The sequence below is a fragment of the Phalaenopsis equestris genome, unplaced genomic scaffold, assembly GCF_001263595.1.
Source record: "Phalaenopsis equestris unplaced genomic scaffold, ASM126359v1 Scaffold000151, whole genome shotgun sequence".
NCBI classification, from domain to species: Eukaryota; Viridiplantae; Streptophyta; class Magnoliopsida; order Asparagales; family Orchidaceae; genus Phalaenopsis; species Phalaenopsis equestris.
This window is the reverse complement of record NW_018164593.1, coordinates 937,189-957,500: the sequence shown is the minus strand read 5'-3', so window position 1 is coordinate 957,500 and position 20,312 is coordinate 937,189. Positions and strand designations below refer to the sequence as shown.

Here is a 20,312-nt window from a genome sequence, read left to right as displayed (position 1 = left end):
AAATACATAAGAGTTATGTAGTATATATGTAAATGCCCCAAAAGGTTAATATCTGTGTTAATTTTGATCTGATTTAAATATTAGGCCTTATATTAATGAATATCAAATTTTAGATGTTAGATGTGGAAATACGTAAGAATAATGTGACATGTATTGTAAATCCCCAAACAATATTGTAAACTGATTTTAGCGAAAAATATTAATTTGAAAAGTAAGCTCAAATTACCCAAATGTACTCAATTTAATGGATAGAAGTTCAACATCCAACTGCATTTGCAAGGGGTTGCAAGTTAGAACAAGTTCTCATGTATCAGAAGGTAGACAGAAATAAGCAAATAGTTTTATAAATAATTCAATAAAATAAATAAATAAACCATGGACTTTTCTAAACGAAAGATAAAGCTGGTATAATTGTAATTTGTCTTAAAGTGGAAGGGATAGCTCCATATAGAACATAATAACATTAAATACCCAAAAATGTTTTTTTTTTTTAACGGATACCACCTGGCCATAGCAAGAACAATAAACGCTTCATCTGATCATGAGAAAAGAACCTAAAATAATTGTTGAGAAATTTGGGCAAAGAAAAATAGCAATCGACACAAATCTAGAAGACACCAAGATTTAACGAGGTTCGGCAAAGATGCTTATATCCTCGGGAGCAGAGCAGCGATTTCTTTCAATATTCAGAAAAGGGCTACAGAATTCAAGGATACCTTTTGGGGTTACAAACAGATCTATTTATAACTCCAGGAGTAAACCCTAAGTACAATATGTAATTACAACATTACCCATGTACCGTACTGCGGAGCGTTGCCCCCGCACCCCCAACCCACATAACGTAACTTCCCGATTTGGACAGATTCTTCTGCTCCGCTCCGCTTCATTCCAGCATCTGTCCCTATATGGTATATGAGTCATACCACAATAAATCTCCACCTTGGCGAATATCCAGTCCCTTAGAAGAAAAAGATATATGAGAGTTACACTTGCACCACTGTGGGTTAGACTATCATGCTTCTCTAGCAATTGCACAAATTCAACAAGTCCAAGCAACGCAAGAACTTGTTGATAGTAACTAGCTTGGTCAACATATCAGCTATATTTTCATTATTATGAACATTCTGCAATAGTATCTCACTAGAAACAATCAATTCTCCGATCTTGTGATACCTGACATCAATGTGTTTGGTTCTCTCATGGTTCACCTGGTTCTTAGCAAGATAAATAACACTCTGACTGTCACAATGCAACTGAACTCCACATTGCTCAATGCCCAATTCTTTTATTAGCCCAGTAAGCCATAAAACTTCTTTAGCAGCTTCAACTACTGACATGTACTCAACTTCAGTTCTAGATAATGCCACAATATACTGAATTGTTGATTTCCAACATATAGGCCCTCCACCAAGAGTAAACACATACCCAGTTGTAGACCTTCTGTCATCCAAATCACCTGCATAATCTGAATCAACGTACCCTAAACTTAAAGATCATTCTGCTGACTGTAAAAAATAAATCTATGTCCTACAGTACCCTTCAGATACCTGAAAATCCATTTGACTGCTGCCCAATGTCTCGCCTTCCAGGTTTAGCCATGTATTTGCAGACTTAACTAACAGTATGAGCCAAATCAAGACGAGTACATACTATTGCATACATCAAGCAGCCGACTGCACTGACATATGGAACCTTTGCCAGTCTTCAATTTTTGTATCTGTCTTAGGACACTGTTTTAAAGAAAGCTTAAAATAATTTGTCAAATAAGTGCTTACAGACTTTGCTTTGCTCATCTCAAACATATCCAACACTTTCTCAACATAGTCTCGTTGAGATAAACATAGTCGTCTTGAGTCTCTGACTCGATGAATCTCCATTCCAAAAATCTTCTTCGTAGGACCCAAGTCTTTTCATGTCAAATTCCTAACTCAATAAGGCTTTCAAACCACAGACAACATTTATATTCTTTGCAGCAATCAATATATCATCAACATACAGTAACATAAAAATAATGGAACGATCATCAAGGCTCTTCACATAAACACAACAATCATATTCACATCCCTTGTAGCAAATCTGAATCATGTAGGAGTCAAACCGTTTGTACCATTGTCTTGGAGACTGTTTCAACCCATACAACGTTTTCTTTAACCTGCAAACCAGTTTTCTTTAACCTGCAAATCTTTAACCTGCAAACCAGATGTTCCAATCTAGGTTGAGTGAACCCTTCTGATTGCTCCATGAAAATCTGCTCTTCCAGATCACCATGCAAGAAAGCAGTTTTAACATCCATCTGCTTCAAATGCGAATCCCAAATGACTGCTAATGCAAGCATTGCCCTGATTGAAGTATGTTTGACCACAGGAGAAAAGATTTCATCATAATCTATCTCTTTCTGCTGTGAAAATCCCTTTCCTACCAGTCGAGCATTGAACTTTTCTCATTCTTTTTTTGATACTGTTGGTTTCCTTTTCTACACTCACTTGCAACCAATAGTCTTCTTTCCCTCAGGAAACTGAACTAGCTAACTAGCTCCCAAGTGCGATTTTACTTTTCCGCAAAGACTCCATCTCCTCAACCATTGCACCCATCCATTTCTTTTTCTCTTGGCTACTGATAGCTCCTTCAAAAGTGGTTGATCATCGCTGCTGATGAGAAGTGCACAAGATGCCAAGTCTTCATAAACCAATCTGCTAGGAGGTCTTATATTGGTGTGTCTCTGTCTGTCTCTGGCTAGATTATAATTCTGCAGATTATCTGAAATAGAATCACCAGGTGTAGATTTGAATCTTCAACTCTCTCAATTGTCTATGGATGATGTTCTAAATCCATTTGCATTGCATCTGAATTGGAACTATTCCCTTGCACTTTGCCTTGATTCTACTGTAACATGGATTGTTCATAAAAAACTGCATCTCTGCTGATCGCCATCTTCTTTGCAATCGGATCCCAAAATTTATATACTTTCACACATTTTTTATAGCCCAAAAAGATGTACTTTTTTAGATTTTGCATCAAGTTTTGATCTTTCATCTCCATGTACATGCACATAAGCAGGACAACAAAAAATTCGTAAATGATCGAAACTAACTGGATTACCTGTCCATACCTCTTCTGCGACTTTGCCACCCAACGATGCCCGAGGTGATCTATTGATGAGATAACATGTCATATTCACAGCCTCTGCCCATACTCTTAGAAAACTCTGCATTCAGTCTCAAGCATCTTGTCTTTTAAGTTAAGGACATGTTCATCCCTTCTGTCACAACATTCTGCTGTAGTGTCTTGCACACTGAAAAATGTCTCTGAATCTCATGCTCCTCACAGAACTTCTGAAACTACGAATTTGTGTACTCTGTGTCATTATCAGATCTCAAATATTTGATTTTTCTGTCATTTTGGTTCTTCACCTTAGCTTTCCACAGCTTGAATTTAGAGAATACTTCGGATTTTTTCTTCAAGAAATACACTCAAATTTTCCTAGAGAAATCAAACAAAATACTGAGATCCTCCCAATGACGATTCCCTGGTAGGGCTCCATACATCAAAATGCACATAATCAAGAATCCCTTTAGTTTTACGTTTTTCAATCATAAAACTGACTCTAGTATGTTTTCCAAGAACACAAAACCTACAAAGATCGAGCTTGCAGCTTTTAAAACCATGCAACAGATTTCTTCTATGATAATCCACCGTCTCACGTTCACTGAGATGACTCATATGCATATGTCATAGCTTTGTACTATCATCATCTGACTCCACAGAATGTACTCCACTTACAACTGTACTCTCCAACAATTTGTAGATATTACCTGTAGTTAACTTTCCTTTCATCACAATCAGTGCACCCTTAACAATTCTGATGGTTTACGATGATTTACATATCATTATTTACCTTACGAATGAAACCATTTATATGTAAAGTGCTCAAGAAAATCAAATTCTTCTTCAGATCGCGAATATGTCTGACACCACATAATGTTCTAACTGTGTCATCACATCTTAATTCTGACTTCTGCAATACCAAAAATATTGCAACATCTATCATCACCTAAATAAACTGAGCCAGAATTAGTTGACCAGTATGAAGTAAACCACTCCCACTCTCTGTTAGGTGTTATGTGATAAGAGCATCCTGAATCAAGATTCCATGCATCCGTGAACTGAGTTGATGAAACTGAAAGCATATCGCCGTCACTGCAATCTGAATTGTCACTCTGCAACACATTTACAGACTTCAATGATCCATCACCTTTCTCCTCAATCTGTTTCTTGAGCTTTGGATAATCTCTCTTCATATGATCTGACTCTTTGCAATTGTAGCAATGAATTGTCTTTTTGTCTTTGGACTTGGATCTAGAATTTCGCCTTCTGGAACCCTCCTCTTTCTTCCTTCTACGATCCTGCTTACTCTTAACATATAAACTGTCGTCATGAGAGTTTTCCTTTGCATTCTGCTTCCACTGGTTGTGAGCCAACAATGCTGCAATAATATCATCAACTTTGATAGTTTCTTTCTCATATGTAAGAGTAGTCATCAGGTGTTCATAGGAATAAGACAGTGAACACAACAGAATTATTGCTCGGTCTTCATCCTCAATAGTCACATCAAGTCGTGATAAATCTGTGATTACTTGATTGAAGTCATTAACATTTTGCACCAGATCTGAACCTTCTTCTATCTTCAGCCCATACAGCTTTTGCTTCAGATACAATTTATTCGTCAGATATTTAACTATAAACTGAGTTTCTAATTTCTTCCATACCTCCCCTGGAGATTTTAGATTCATTACGTGATACATAACCTCATCTGTCAGACATAGAAGTATAGTTGTTGTCATTCGTTGTTGTCGTTCTTCCCAATCTTCATCCTCTATGACATCCGATTTTGCTGTCCGGAAAGCTTTCAAGATTTCCTGTTGAGCCAACAGATCTTTTACTCTTGTTTTCCATAATCCGAAGTTACCAGTTCCATCGAACTTCACCACCTCGAATTTTGCACCAGAAATTGTCATTTGTAATTGATGATGCAACAAAAACTTCTACAAATTCTTCTGCAAATCCTTGTTCAGAATCTTTTTAAAAAAGAAAATGAAGGATTAAAAAATTCTCTTAATTAAGTTTTCTAGAAAAAACAAAAGATTTTTGTTTGAAGGATTGAAATATTTAATCAAATATTTCCTTTAATTAATTGAATTTCAAAAAATTTCTTTAATTAATTGAAATTCAAAAGTTCCTTCCGGACAAATGGCAAAATCAAATTGCGATCCCTTCTGCAGCAAAGGAAATTCCCGTACCCCGCCTTCCGCGATTCCGAGAGTAGTCTGGTCCGCGAATTCTTGCAGCGAGAAGCCGATCTGTCTGCCTTTCGCGATCCTATTCCTCTGCGAGCTCCAACGTCCAAGTTCCCGTGCCTGTTCCTCTGCGAGCTCCAACATCCAAGTTCGAGCGATTCTGCGAAACTGCTCGAGCATGCCGCAAATCTCCTTCGCTAAACCTTGCGTCACCGAACTCCTAAGCGCTGAACCGTCCGAAGCTTCGTCCAGAACCGATCCAATCGCGGAAGAATCGAAAACAAACGTCTTCCTTCGAACTCGCTGAATCGCATGCCCTAGCCGCCGAACTCCTCGGCCAAAATCATCTTTGCTCCCATGCCGTCAAAATTTTTAATCCCAGCCCTCGATACTCGCTATGATACCACTTGTTGAGAAATTAGAGCAAAGAAAAATAGAAATCAACACAAATCCAGAAGAACACCAAGATTTAACGAGGTTCGGCAAAGATGCATACGTCCTCGGAAGCAGAACGACGATTCCTTTCAATATTCAGAAAAATGTTATTGAATTTAGGGATACCTCATGGGGTTACAAACAGACTTATTTATAACTCTAGGAGTAAACCCTAAGTACAGTATGTAATTACAACATTACATCTGTGTCGTACCGCGGGGCGTTGCCCCCGCACCCCCAACCCACATAAAGTAACTTCCCGATTTGGACAGATTCTTTCGCTCCGCTTTGTTCCAGCGTCCGTCCCTATATGGTATATGAGTCATACCTTAACAATAATTATTTTATATTTAGTAATAGATTGAGAAAATTTGTTTGCTCAGGATATTTTGACTCAAATTCGATTAGGTTGAATTCTATAGCCATTAGATTTACTTTGAAAAGAGATTAATTAGCCGTGCATTACACTCATCTCCAACAAAGTAAGAAAAATTTACATACCATGCAAACATATCTAACACCTTAAGTTCATGAACCTATGCATAAAAAGGGATACTTCACTTTTAAAAAGGTAGTAGTAATAGTATTTTTGAGGTCATATTAAAGATTAGAGTGTTATGTGCGTGAACAAAAAACTTTAGGTGTTAGAAATACATAAGAATTGTGTAGTATGTATGTAAATGCCCCCAAAGTAAATTAATAACAATCATCATAATTAAATTTGGATTAAGATATCTGACCCAAATTATTTCCATGAATTGAATAGGGAAAATGCCTATCCAACTAGCTTAGCTGATTTCTTTGTTAACATAAATGTGAGAGAGATAAACCATGCATCAACAAGTGATATTAACTAGCCAGTTTCAGAGGTTTAATTGATCCAAATAGGTTTTTATTTCTATTTTGATTCAGATTAAAGCAGGGTTTTCCTAATATTTTTTATAGACCCACTTTTCATGGTGGGAAATTGTAGCTTTATATGAACTAATAAAGGACACCATTTTTTACCGTTTCAGGAATTTCAAATTTTGCTAAACTTCAAGACTCTTTCAAGTATTCTGCACAAATTCCTATAGATATTGCACGTATTTTACCTCACAGTCAATCTCGCTTTTTCATCCCAACCAAAAAATTAAAAATCTTCAATAATTATGCCTTAAAATAGATATCAGATGATATTTTATACCTCAATTGTTGCATTAGGAGGAATCTCCTGAACTCCTTTACTGCCATAAGCTAGTTCAGGCGGAACTATCAATAGTCTCTGCAATATAAATGGGTTCAAAATAACAATGTGATAGACGAAGATTAACCATAATTATATTAAAAGTTTCACAAAAATTATTAACACCAAAAAACTATAGAAAATAGCTACGAGCCTTCTACTTAAACAAACTCTAATCATCCTTCAGACACTCATCTCTTATTTTCCCCTCACAATCACATGCGGACAATACATTCAAGTTGTTCCACTGTGAATGCAGGAATAGCAGAAGAAACTCCATTTGGCAATGGGTAGGGAAATAAATGCAAAAAGTCAATGTGAAAATAAATAAATAAATAAATAACAACATCAACAACAACTAAGTGGGGTTGGCTAAATGAATGTCATATTTTCATTTAATTCTAATAAAATAAGATTATTTTTTATACAACATGCTTAAATTTTTTTAGGTCTACCTCTACCTTTCCTAACATAAGTCGAATCTAAAACATCTATTATTCTAACTGGATCATCAGATGGTCGAAGTTTAATGTGACGAAGCCATCTAAGACGACTCTCTCTAATCTTATTTACCACTAGAGTTGCACCAACCCTTTCATGATGCATCTGTCTCGCATTTTGTCTCTAAGTGTCAACCTACTCATCCACCTAAACATTCTCATCTCAGTAACACTTAGCTCTATGCTTCTCTTTTAAAGGCCAACATTCTGCGTTATAAAACATTGCAGATCTCACCACCATCTTATAAAATTTTCCTTTTAAGTCAAAGTGATACATTTCTATCACACAGTTGGCCCAATGCATTTCTTCACTTCAACCAACCAACTTGAATTCGACTAAAAAAATCCCCATTCATATCAGCATCACTTTGAACAATAGACCCGAGATATCTAAAACGTTCACACACCTTTTAATGATTTGATCACCCATAGGTACAACTCTGCCACTAGATCTACTATTGCTAAAATTACACTCCATGTATTCAATTTTAGATCTACTCAAACAAAAGCTTTTAAACTCTAATGCAGACATCCATTATTCAAGTTTTTCCTGAACTCTACATCCTCCTCTAAATGTCCAGTATGAGTACCCAAAACTAAAACAAAAGGATGTGGGCTTAAAGCTGATCCCTAATGTAATCCAACTGAAATAGAAAAATAATTGGTCAATCCTCCTTCTGCTCTAACATATGTAACAACATATGTAACAGCTCTAGTATACATATCTTTAATGACTTGAATGTATATCATATCAACACCTTTTTCTCTAGAACTCTCCAAAGAACTTCCCTTGGAACCTCATCCTAAGCTTTTTCTAAATCAATAAAAATCTTATATAGATTCTCCTTACTCTCTACTATTCCATCAAAACTCTAGCTTTCATAGTAAACTTACTCGACATAAATCCAAATTGATTATGAGAAATCTTTGTACTACGTCTTAACTTATGTTCAATTATTCTACCATAATATTAATGTATGACACATTAACTTAATTCCTCTATAATTTGATGCTCTTGTGCATCCCCTTTATTCTTAAAAATGGGTGTTGACCTCAGTTTCTGTGAGGTCTTAGTTTCCTGCTCCTAGAACGCAAAATCTAGCCTTAGGAGTTCCTGGTTGACCATCTTAGTAGACTAGTAATGGAACCCACCTCCCATAGAACTTCAAACCACTTTTTGATTCATTTTTGTGAAGAACTCGCATGAGTGGTTCCAAGCACTCAACTTCTAGTTGCAAGAGCTAAGGACCAACATGTAGAGGGCCAGAAAATGAGTTCCTACAGGATCATACGGTCTTAGGTGAAACCTCCATGACTCGAACACTCGCAAACGTCGCACTTCACGCACTCGCCAAACCACGTAAGAAGTTGACACATTTTTGGCCCGATAGTCAGCAAACTTGTCCGGACGACCCCAGATGACGAAACGAATCACGTCGGCGCTTCCAGAACGTCGACTTTAGCCAGAAAGGACACCCATATCACTATGATTCTGCGCACGAGTAAATCACACAAAAATCGATGCATGTTTTTTTTAATTAGCGGGTGTGGGCCCGGGCTCAACCCAGGTTCATCTCGAGTTTGACTTGGGCTGGATATGAGCTAATCACAGACTAATTATTTCAGCCCACGAATTTCAAATTTCAAATATGTCATTTAATCCCACAATAATTAGATATAATTAAGGATTAATTATTTTCCAATTAAGTCTCCTTTGCGCAAGGAAATATTTAATTCCCCGCCAAAGCTTTCGTGTAACGTCTCCCTAGAATCTTCGACTATACTAATTGGCCTCGGACAGAAGGATTGGATCATCCTCCGCTCGCTCCCGCCCCCGTCGACTTTCTCTCTGGTGCGATCGAATCCCCTGATCACCCCCTGCTCGCTCCCGCTCTCTCTAGATTTCGATCTCCCTCACGCCGAACAAACCAAGCCGCTCCTCCTTCTCCTGATCGAAGCTCCTGCGCGCCTCTTCCTCCACCGATCGAAGCTCCAGAAACCCTCGCTCGACTCCCTCCACCAATAGTAACTCCTGCTCGCCTCCCTCACTCGACTGACTTCTCCTCATTGTTCCGAAGCCTGCGCCCTGCTCCTCTGCTCAACCAAAGAAGCCCCTCTCCCGCTCGCGATCGAAGCGCCTCTCCCGCTCACTCCCTCTCGATTCCCAGCTGTTCGGCTCGTCTACACTTCCGCGACCGAGACTCGCTCGCCTCCCTCCTCCGCTCGCCGATCCCGCCTCCAGACTTCCTGCTCGCGTGCGATCGACCCCCTCTTCCCTTGCACTGAAAATTGCGCCTCCCCCTTTCTCCCGATAGAAACCCTGCACTAAAGTCTTTCTCCCGCTCGGCTTTAAATCGCAGTTGCCGGCAGTGACGAGATTGAGGTGAACAGAATTAAATTCCTGCATTTCTTCCTTCTTTTTCTTTGTTTAGTCATTGTTCTCACTGAAAGGTCCGATTCTACCCCTAAACCCCTCATCTCATTTACCCATTTGCATGCTCTCATTAATGTCTATCAAGCTGTTGTTCTGATGATCTCCTCGCCTGTTTTGCTTCTATATGGATTTCTAGAAAATCAATGTAACCAATTTCTGTAAAATTGCACTTGGAAGTTTGTTTTACTCCATGAGACAAAGCATCATGTGATGATGGTTAAGAAAAATTCATATTTTTGGCATGCCACAGTTTTGACCTGTTAATTTCTCTTATACTCTCCCCTCAATGTCTATTGCGCATTTATGCTTAGTTGAAGAGTTATCTTAGCTTCCTAGCCTTGTTGTTGTGGTTCAACCCCGATGTTGTTTTGGCTTGATACGTTATGATTTTGAAGGTTTTAAGAGCAGCTTTTTGTCGTGTATTATTGTTGATTTGGAGATGACTTAACTACTGTTTTTTTTTATGCTTGATAAAACGCTATTCCGAGGGTTGATTTAAATGTTGATTTCATGGGCTGGTTACTTGCTATTATAAGAAAGGTAAAAATATCATTTGGGACTGCTTTATTCGCTGTTTTGGAGGGGTTTTGGGGGGCTGATTTATGCTCAAATTCCTCACTGTTTTGGAGCTTCTAAAATATGTTTTATGAGTTAATTAAGTTCTGTGTAACGTTGCGAATTAGTGTTTGAGGAGTTAAAAATGCTGTTTTGAGCTTGGATAGTGCTAGGAAGTGTTGTTTGAAAGCTTACAAGTGATGTAGGCTGTTGTTTAGTGGTTTTTGGGCTGAGAAATGGTAGTATAAGTGTTGTTTTAGGTTGTTGATCGCTGTAGGAAGCTATAGGAAGTGTATAAGTTGCTGTTTAGAGTTGTCGATCACTGTAGGAGGCTGTAGGAAATGTCCAAGTTGTTGTTTGGAGTTGCCAATCGCTGTAGGAGGCTGTAGAAAATGTCCAAGTTATTGTTTGGAGTCGCCGATTGCTGTAGGTAGCTTCCAAGTGCTGTAAATTACTATTTGGAGTTGTTAAAAATGCTATGAGAGCTCTTAGAGTGCTATGAAATCTTTTGGAGAGTTGTGAGAGTTGTTTTGGATGCTGAAATTATGGTTTGGACTGCTGTAGGTAGCTTACAAGTGATATAAATTACTGTTTGGAGGTGTTAAAAATGTTGTGAGAGCTTTTGGAGTGTTGTGATAGCTATTTGGTATTATTTGGAACATAGTTAAGTGTTGTTTGGGGCATTTTGTGGGCTAATTTTGGCATGAATTTGACACCGTTTGGGCACCATTTTAGCATTGTTTCGGGGCTGATTTTGAGAGTTTTGCCCACTGTTTTGGGGCTGGAATTTGATAGCTCTATTTACTTTTTTTTGTGGGCTGATTTTGATAGCTCTATTTACTGTTTTGGGGCTGGAGTTGGAGAAATTTATTTACTGTTTTGGGACTGGATTTAGAGAGCTTTGTCTATTGTTTTGGGGCTGAATTTGGGGAGCTTTATTTACTGTTTTGGGTTTCACTTGATTATCATTTAAACGCTTTTAGGCCGACCCACCTATCTTTTTTTTTCCCTCTTCGGCTTTACTAGTTTTGGAAGTGTGTCAGCCTCCTTTTGTTTTATTTATTTTTACATGGTTAAATCAAAAAATGGGAAATCCTGATTTAATTACTGGGAATACACTTAGAAATATTTGAGGATTAGTTGAAAAACACTTAATTGAGGGTAGAACACTTTAAATCACTTTAAACACAAGTTAAAGTGTAGGATTCCTAGATTTTAGGAGCACGCCCTAGGTGAGAGCCCATCTACCTAAGTCTCAGTGCAGACCTCCTAGATTTTAGGAGCACACCCTAGGTGAGAGCTCATCTACCTAATTCTCAGTGTAGGCTTCCTAGATTTTAGGAACACACCTTAGGTGAGAACCCATCTACCTATTTTTCAGTATAGGCTTCCTCGATTTTAGGAGCACACCCTAGGTGAGAGTTCATCCACCTATTTTTCAGTGTAGGCTTCCTAGATTTTAGGAGCACTCCTTAGGTGAGCATTTATCCACCTAATTTTTGAATAAATAACGAAACTTGACACTTGACCCTGATCCACAAACTGATTAAGACACTAGACATGAAAATGTACCGAGACGTAGTTCATGCATCCTTAATTAAATCAATAGTGGAATTCCCGAAATGACTTAACCTACAGAGAAACTCAATGCACCGGGATTTGAGCTTGAATATTACACTCAAATCCTCCTGACAATTGAGAAATTTTGTTAACACCACATACGGATCACTGGATTAGGATGAGTATAGGGTGTAGATGGTGAGGGCGATGACGACATTGCTTATGTGTGCTTAAACAACGGATACGAAGTGAGATTATTAGAATAATATCTCCTATCTCAAGTATCTTCAATAAGAGAGAGGAAATGATCCATGATATTATTCACCGATTCTTGGTGACATCGTTGCTCCCGACGCTCTACGCTCTTAAGTTGTCAGTAGTTCTAGCACGATTAGAATGACTAGCCTGTGGACTATATGACTTTACAAAATATTTACAAAAAATAAAACAAAAATCTCTTTTGCAAGTTAAAAAGAACTCTGCATAAAAAAAAGACTTAAACAACTGCTTTTACATGAAAATCACATCTGCTTTTACATGAAAATCAAATGATTTTTCTATGAAAATTTATAAAGGTCCACGGCTAATCACTTGGATTGAGGTTAAGGACTATCCTCCGTAGATTGTCGGGCTGGTAAATCCTCCGTAGATTGTCGGGCTGTCGGGCTGGTAACTCTTGTTCAAGATCGGGAAGCACATAGTCCAGCTCTGAGCCCCCACTTTTACCAATGTCTTACACCCAGTCTTGGTCTTTCATATGTGACTAAGAGTTTTTTTTGCTTGTGATTTCTACGACTCGTTTTTTTTTTACTATCGTGCTGGGTTTTCTCGCCTTGTTTATTTTTCTTGTAAGTTTATTTAAATATGTTGTAAATCATACTGCTCGCAATATTAATCACGCAATAGTAGCAGATGCTCAGCTACACTTTTACAGTTTATTTACAACATTTTACTTTACTGCACATTAATTTTCAAGTACCTTTTATTTACCTGCAATTTGTTTATTCTTCATACAAAACTAAAATCGAAACAAAACAAAACCAAACATTGACACTAAAACTGTGAAACATAAATTACCAATCTCAAGCACTCTTACCAATAACATAAATTACCAATCTCAAGCACTCAAACCCTGGAGTCATCGTGATGGCAAAAGGTTCGAAGTTAAATTCGAAGGCAGCACGGCGAGGAACTCAGACCGAGCAGCATGAGGATCTTCTTCAGCAATCTCTTTCTTAGTCTTAGTCTAAATAACAACTCATACATAGGACTTCGAGGTAGTTCACCCAACACGACGTAAATTCTCACACCTTCTTTAGGCTCCTGCACAGTCATACTGAACAGTATAAGTACTAAGTCGTCTTATGTTCTGAGGTTGTTGTTCAAAACGACGTAAAACATTTTAACTTTGCGGGCTATTTGCATAATCAGTTATTATGCAAGTGTAAGTCTCAAACAAATAAAATTAACATGATTGAACACCTAAATAACATCGTCTTCAAAATTCAGCCACATATTAGGATAGTTTGGGAAGTCACTGAGATTTCTTCTCATGATCTGTGACATCCCCTACCTTCTCTTTCATTTGGACTCCTGAAAATAAATGTTCCTAATTGAGCCACTCCCATTTATTTTTCTACGTCATACCGTGAAAACTTAAATTTTGAAATCTTGAAGACTAGTACTTCTGATCACTATCGAGAGTTTTCTCAAGAGACCCGTCATTTGGGATGTAATTAACTATAGGGGTTTGACCATATAGGGAACTTGAAACCCAGGTAAAATAAATCATATTTAATATTTATATTAAATAGGGGAACTTTGTCGGTCATACATAAAAAAAGGTTCGCAGGCCAAATGGATGTCACAAATCTCTTAATTTGTAGGATTGGATCTATCGCCGATGTATACACTTATCTTTCGGGAGGGTGTAGTATTTGCGGTATCAGACACAATTATATAAACTATTAAACAAATGAGATCCATTTGGTCTCATTTTTTTAAAAAAAATTAAAATACTGCTTTTAAAACCTAAACTATATACCTCATATATTTAAATTAGATTTCAAAATTAAAAAAGTTGACCGACAATGGGGTCCCAAATAGTCTTCCTCCACTCAAGCCTCTTTTTTTAAAATAATATTAAAGAGTTTGGTAAGCTAAAAAAACTCCTAAATTTCCTAAATATTTCCACACTTCAACTAAGATATCATCGGATCCTATTGATTTTTCACAGTTAGTTTTCTTTAAAGTCTCATCAACTTATTTTTTACTAATGCAATGATGAAAATAAAAAGTTTTATTATTATTAACTATATTAAGATCACTGAGGTCGATCATATGTTTAGAAACTTCATTAAAAATTTTATTAAAGTATCTCACCCATTTGTATTGAATATCTTGTAATAACCAAAATTTTAATAATATTAATATTAATATTAATATTAATTGAATAGGCAGTTAAGGGATAAACGTCTCTATGGGTTCGTCTTTAAGAATCTCATGGCCCATTTGAAACAATCGAAACAGAACAGTAGCAGAAGCTGGGAGAACGACAGAGAAAACAGAGAGAGAGAGAAGGAAAAAATAGAATAAGGTTTAGTACAACTCAGACCTTATTGTCGAAGCTGCATTGTAGTGAGGAAGCAGTCGACATGTATGAGGGTGTCGAAGCCGGCGTGGAAGATAAACACGAGGGTCACTGCTTTGTATAGGGTCGCGAGAAGGAAGAAATTGAAGGACTTATGAGCTGCTGCGATGGGAGAAGAAACTTTGTGTCCTGGTCGAGCGAAGGAGAGGAAGAAGCCGGAGGAGGAAGAAGTGCGTTGGCTCTGAAGAAGAGAAGAGGAAAGGAAGAAGACTGCGAATGTTGGTGTTGGAGTCGAGCCACGCTCGAAGGAAGAGAAGCTTGTGGGTGCGTGTGAGAACAATTGTCGACCGAAAGGTTTTATTACGTAAGTTTAAGATTTCAATTAATTTAATTAAAAATTTGTATATATATACATCTACGTGTGTGACTTTATTTAATTCATGTTAATAAAAAGTTTAAGTCCTGAATTTGAGGGAGTAATGTGATGCGAACTTTCTATAGAAGAGAAGAGAAAGAATCACGGGAGTGAAGTGGAGAGCCAAAGCTTATCAAAACCCTAATTAGCGAGTTAAGGTAAGTTCATTAGGTTCATTGAGGTGAGAGAGGCTAGCAAGAAAACTTTAAGTGCGAGTAAGAGAGGAGATCAATCTGAAAGTCTATAAGGTAAATGTTAAGATTTTTATTATTATTAAAAATTAATGATATAATTAATTAAACTAATGTTATTAAAATTTATTTAATTTAACTAGAAAGTGTGGAAGAAGACTACTCAGAATTAAAATTGATAAAAGATTGAAGATACAAAGAAGTGGAGGAATAAACTTTTCAGATATCACTTAAAGATTGAGATGAGCAATTATGCTTTTAAGTTACAGTAATGTTTCTTATTTTTAAATATATTCCAGCTTTCTTTTTTATTTTTATCTCTCAAGTAAATGAAATTATATATGATCCTTTATGTCATTAGTTATGAAGTATGCATGTTAAGTATAGTTGCATAACAGTCTAGTTTAGAAAAATGAGAGAGTATAACATGACCCTTATGTTCTAGTAGAGATATATAATGTTAACTTATTACATATATATATATCTGTGTGTGTGTGTGCGCGCGCGCGCCTTAGCCTGACTCATTGGTTGCGGCATTTGGAGTAAGTCTATCGGGTCGGGAGTTCGATTCCTGTGTAAGATCGAATTGCACACCTTTCTGGAAGGGGGTCCGCGCCACGATCAGACTATGGGGTTGATCGGCGATCAACCTTTAATATATATTATATATATATATATATATACATATATATATATATATATACATATGTCACATTATTGTCTGGCTTTTTAGAATTTTAGTAAATGTGTATATTTCAGTTTATTTCACGACTTATAAATTTAGATAGATTTCATTAATTCACCAACAGATAAAGTTTAAGTTCATAAGAAAAGAATGCAAAATGTGAAAGAAAAAAATAATGTATATATGAATACTAGTATGTTCATTTTAAGATGAGTAGTTTACCCCCAAATAGTACAGACTGAGGACGCCAGCGCACCTAATTGTGTAATATTTTCTTACCACACACATAATTGTGATGTTTAAATCACTAATCGTTGTGCCGACAAAAGAATATCGCTCAGGGACAATAGACATTTTACCACGTCAGTCAATTGTGATGTTTATATCGCTAACCGTTATGCTGACAGAAAAATATCGACCAAGGGTGAATAACAACTTTTCCACATCAGATGATTATGATGTTTAGATCGCTAACTCTTGTTTCAACTGAATAATATTGATCAGGGGTGTGTTAAATTCTAAACAAACATATGTGTATCTTAAGAACATTAAATGAAAGTAGAGTTAAATTTAATACATATATAATTATTTTTATTGAATAAGTCATTAATATATGTATTAGCATTTTATAAGATTTTTTATAGAAATATGAAGCGTCACCATATTATAAGACTTCTTATAGAAATATAAAAGATTAGCATACATATTCTCTCTTTTTTCTTGGTTGTAGTTTAAAGGTGTGATTGTTCCTGGGTTATCTTTAGATGACACATTATGTTGTTTTAAAAATAATTTTTAGGTATAAGCTTTTAATTAAGACGAATATTGGAATAGCTAATGTGTATAGGAGGAGAGAACAACAACCGCAAGGTAAAACTTTTACTTCTTAATTAAATTTCTTTCTTTTGTTGATCTTTTATGAATATTTGAATATTTAACTATTTTTGATAGAAATAAAATAACAAAGAATTTATTTTCACCGACCGAACATCCATTCCTGTCTTGGTTAATACTAGGTCTCTGGCCCGGTCATGACATATTCTAAGAACACTTTTGGAATCTTTAATGCATTTTACATGAAGTAAATCTTTACTTTCTTTTCTCTTTGTTTGGCTAGTTTATAGATATATTTTGACCATCTTTAGTATATAATATATTATAAAGATCGCTAAAAATAGAATTCTTAGCGTCAGAAATTGTTCTCTTAAACTCTTTACGGGCTACCTTATATTTTTCTTTGTTCTCTAAGCTTTTATAATTAAATCAATTTTTATAACAAAATTTCTTATATTTTCTTTCTTACACATTATTATCCCACAACCAACTATTTTTATTTATAATTTTTTTATGATTCTTTAAGTATAACTTTTTCAACTTGTTTAATAGTGTTTATTATTATATCCTACATAGAATTATTTTCTTCATGAATATCCTAAATTTTAAAATATTAAAGTTTACTCATAAAAATAATAATAATTTGTATCTTTTAAGTGATCATATCTAATTCTAAGATAATATTTCATTATATTTTTTTAATTTGCAACTCTTTAGCTTAAAATCCAGAATTAATAATCAATATTGAGTACTTAAACTTTCACTTGAAATGACTTTACAATCGTTACATTCTCCACAATCTCATTTTCTCATAAGAAAATAATCAATTATTAGATTCATTCTTATAAGTAATAATAAGCTCATCTCTTTTCAACTAATAATAGGCTCGTCTCTTTTCTTAAATAATTATTAGCAATAACAAAATCATAAGCTGAAGCAAAATCTAATATAGTTCTAACTTCTTCATTAATCATGCCAAAATCGTAGTCACCATAAATATTTATAAAATCTTCTATCACTGTACCAACATGTCCATTTAAATCTCCTCCAATAAAATTATTTTCTTCTAGAGATATCATTTATATAATTCTTCTAAGTCATTCTAAAATTTTTCTTTGAGCCTATATCTGAACTTACTTAAGGAGCATAAACACTTCTAACATTAAAAATCTTATTATCAATAATAATTTTTAGGGTTATAATTCAATCTCTAATTATGTTAATTTTTATAATATTATCTTTCAAATTTTATCTATAATTATGCCTATATCATTTCAATGTGACTCATACATGAATACCAAAATTTAAAACCCAAGTTATTAATCTCTTTAGCCTTTTCTTAAGCCTGATTAGTTTCTTGATGCATACGATATTTATATTCCTATGAACTATAATTTATACTAATACTATAAATTAATCTGTGAAAGTACCTATATTCCAAGATTTTATCTTGATATTAATTTCATGGACTAACTTCTTTGTCCACATCCGTTCATAATATGGAAACTCTTATGTATTTGACACTACACCCGGACGTAGGTATATTGGTCATTGCACACTTTTCACTGCATTCAAATCATATAGCACGTCGCTTCCATGGAACGTCCTAGCATCTACACAATAATTCAAAAGATTCATGTTATAATTTTTTGACAAAAAATTTTATGTTGATTGTCCCTAACACAATCATCTACTTTTCACATCCAGGACTTGGGGTCTGACATTGACATCTGCACTATATCATAAAAAAGGAAAATTTACAAACATACCATACAGTTCTCATGCACATGCATATCTAGCTCCCAAAATTTGATATTACACTTATAAAACCTTGGTGTCATAAATCTATGCATGAAAATATGTAATTCACTTTTAACAAGATGGTGATGGTGGCATTTTTTATGTGATGCTAAAAATTTGAGTGGTATCCAAGTAAATATGAATATGCTTAGGTGTTAGATATGTAAATGCCCCCCCCCCCCAAAAAAAAAAGCCAATCAAATCAAACTATACGCTTAATTTATTTAAATAATAATAATAATAGTCAAACTTCACGAGAAAGAGGGAATAGCAAACAAGTTAAATGCTTCAAGTAATTTTACCTGGCCGCCAACCCTCATTCCTTGAACCCCAAGATCCAAACCTTTAAGAACAGTTCCATTTTCAGATTGTCCAACATCAAAACCATAAGGCTGCAACAATTTAGCAACACAATGAAGGCTTCGCTAAAAAGCCTAAATGGTAGGTTTGAAAAATTTTGAAGAAAATTCATATAAATTTTTTGCCAAATAAATCACCTTCAAAAACAATTAGGAAGGACTATGAACTCCAAGTATAAATGGAAAAGTGATGGTGATAGAAATAAGTAGCTCAAAAAACTCATTAAGAAGACGAAGTGCAGATGAGAAGCCTTATAGACTGCTGTAAGCAGACATTGAGGCAAAACCGGCTCATTTCCTTGTGCTCCAGAAATTTACTTGGATATGGAGTAGAATGAGTATCTAGCTCCTTCATTCCCCTCAAAAAAAAGTAAAATAAAAAAGGGCATTTGTATACATAACACCAAATTCCTAGGTATTTAGATCTCTAACTTCTAAACTTTAGTTTTTACATTTATATCACACAAATCTTTCATATTACATAAAAAATATCCCTATTTTAACTTTCAAAAAAGTCAAGTACATCTTTCATGCAAAGGTAAAGTGGCATACATGTAAAAATCAAAGTTTAAGTGTTAGGTATGTGAATACATAAGAATTGAGCGGTAGTACGAAAATTTTCCGGATAAAAATGAAAGGTTACGGCTCAATTTATTGATTCATGGACAAACCTATGGCCATTTTGAAATTTATAGAGGAGCATTCCTGCAGATGTTACTTCAAGGAAACATAAATCAGGATCTTTAAAAGGCCCCTCACAGTAACCCCATAAGGCCATAAATTGATGATCTAACACAAACAAATAGTATTGGTGAAAGAAAAGTTAAGCTTAAGCCATTTCTAATAATCTGAAATGTCTCGGAAACTTTCTCGTATGGAGGATTTCCTCAATCTGAAAGATGTCTCTCATGGTACTCACCACCTCGTGGCACTCACTTTCACACTACCGTGTCATTGCTCCCTTGCTTTTCTCACTGCCAAGCTTTGTCATGCTCTGGAATGATTCTTCTCGTAATGCAACTTCATTGTAAGTTTCTCTCCTCTATTTTGTTGGTGATGCAAAATGCCTTCTAGAAATGTTATAGACGTGTCTCCCTTTTTAAAAAAATGACATTATCTTCTCCCTCGCTAGTTGTAGTGTGTACCAAGTTTTGATTTTTGAGTTTATAAAAAAAGAGCTTGTATGATGATATCCCAATTGAAGTGTGGAAATATTTAGGAGATTTGAGAGTTTCTTAGCTTACTAAACTCTTTAATATTATTTTAAAAACTAAAAAGATGCCTTAGGAGTGGAGGAAGTGTATTTTGTGTATTTTGGTCCCCATTTTTGGGGATGCACAAGAGTGTGCAAATTATAGAGGAATTAAGTTGATGTGTCATACTTTAAAATTATGGGAGAGGGTAATTGAACCTAGGTTAAGACGCTAGGTTAAGA

The 20,312-nt window shown here is 35.6% G+C and overlaps 1 protein-coding gene across 4 annotated transcripts in view; it reads right to left on the bottom strand.

Annotated features, from left to right (window-relative positions):
* LOC110021869 (peptidyl-prolyl cis-trans isomerase FKBP16-4, chloroplastic-like) overlaps nt 1-20,312 on the bottom strand; it is a 56,854-nt gene that overhangs the window by 7,087 nt on the left and 29,455 nt on the right. For 2 of the 4 annotated variants that reach the window (XM_020720560.1, XM_020720561.1), the window contains exons 7-8: nt 18,821-18,910; nt 6,916-6,993 (exon numbers count right to left, since the gene is read on the bottom strand). In XM_020720560.1, coding sequence (XP_020576219.1) covers nt 6,916-6,993; nt 18,821-18,910 — 168 coding nt within the window. Of the gene's footprint in view, nt 1-202; nt 268-6,915; nt 6,994-18,820; nt 18,911-20,312 lie in introns of those variants that run through there. The other 2 variants (XM_020720562.1, XM_020720563.1) reach the window with 2 other exon arrangements.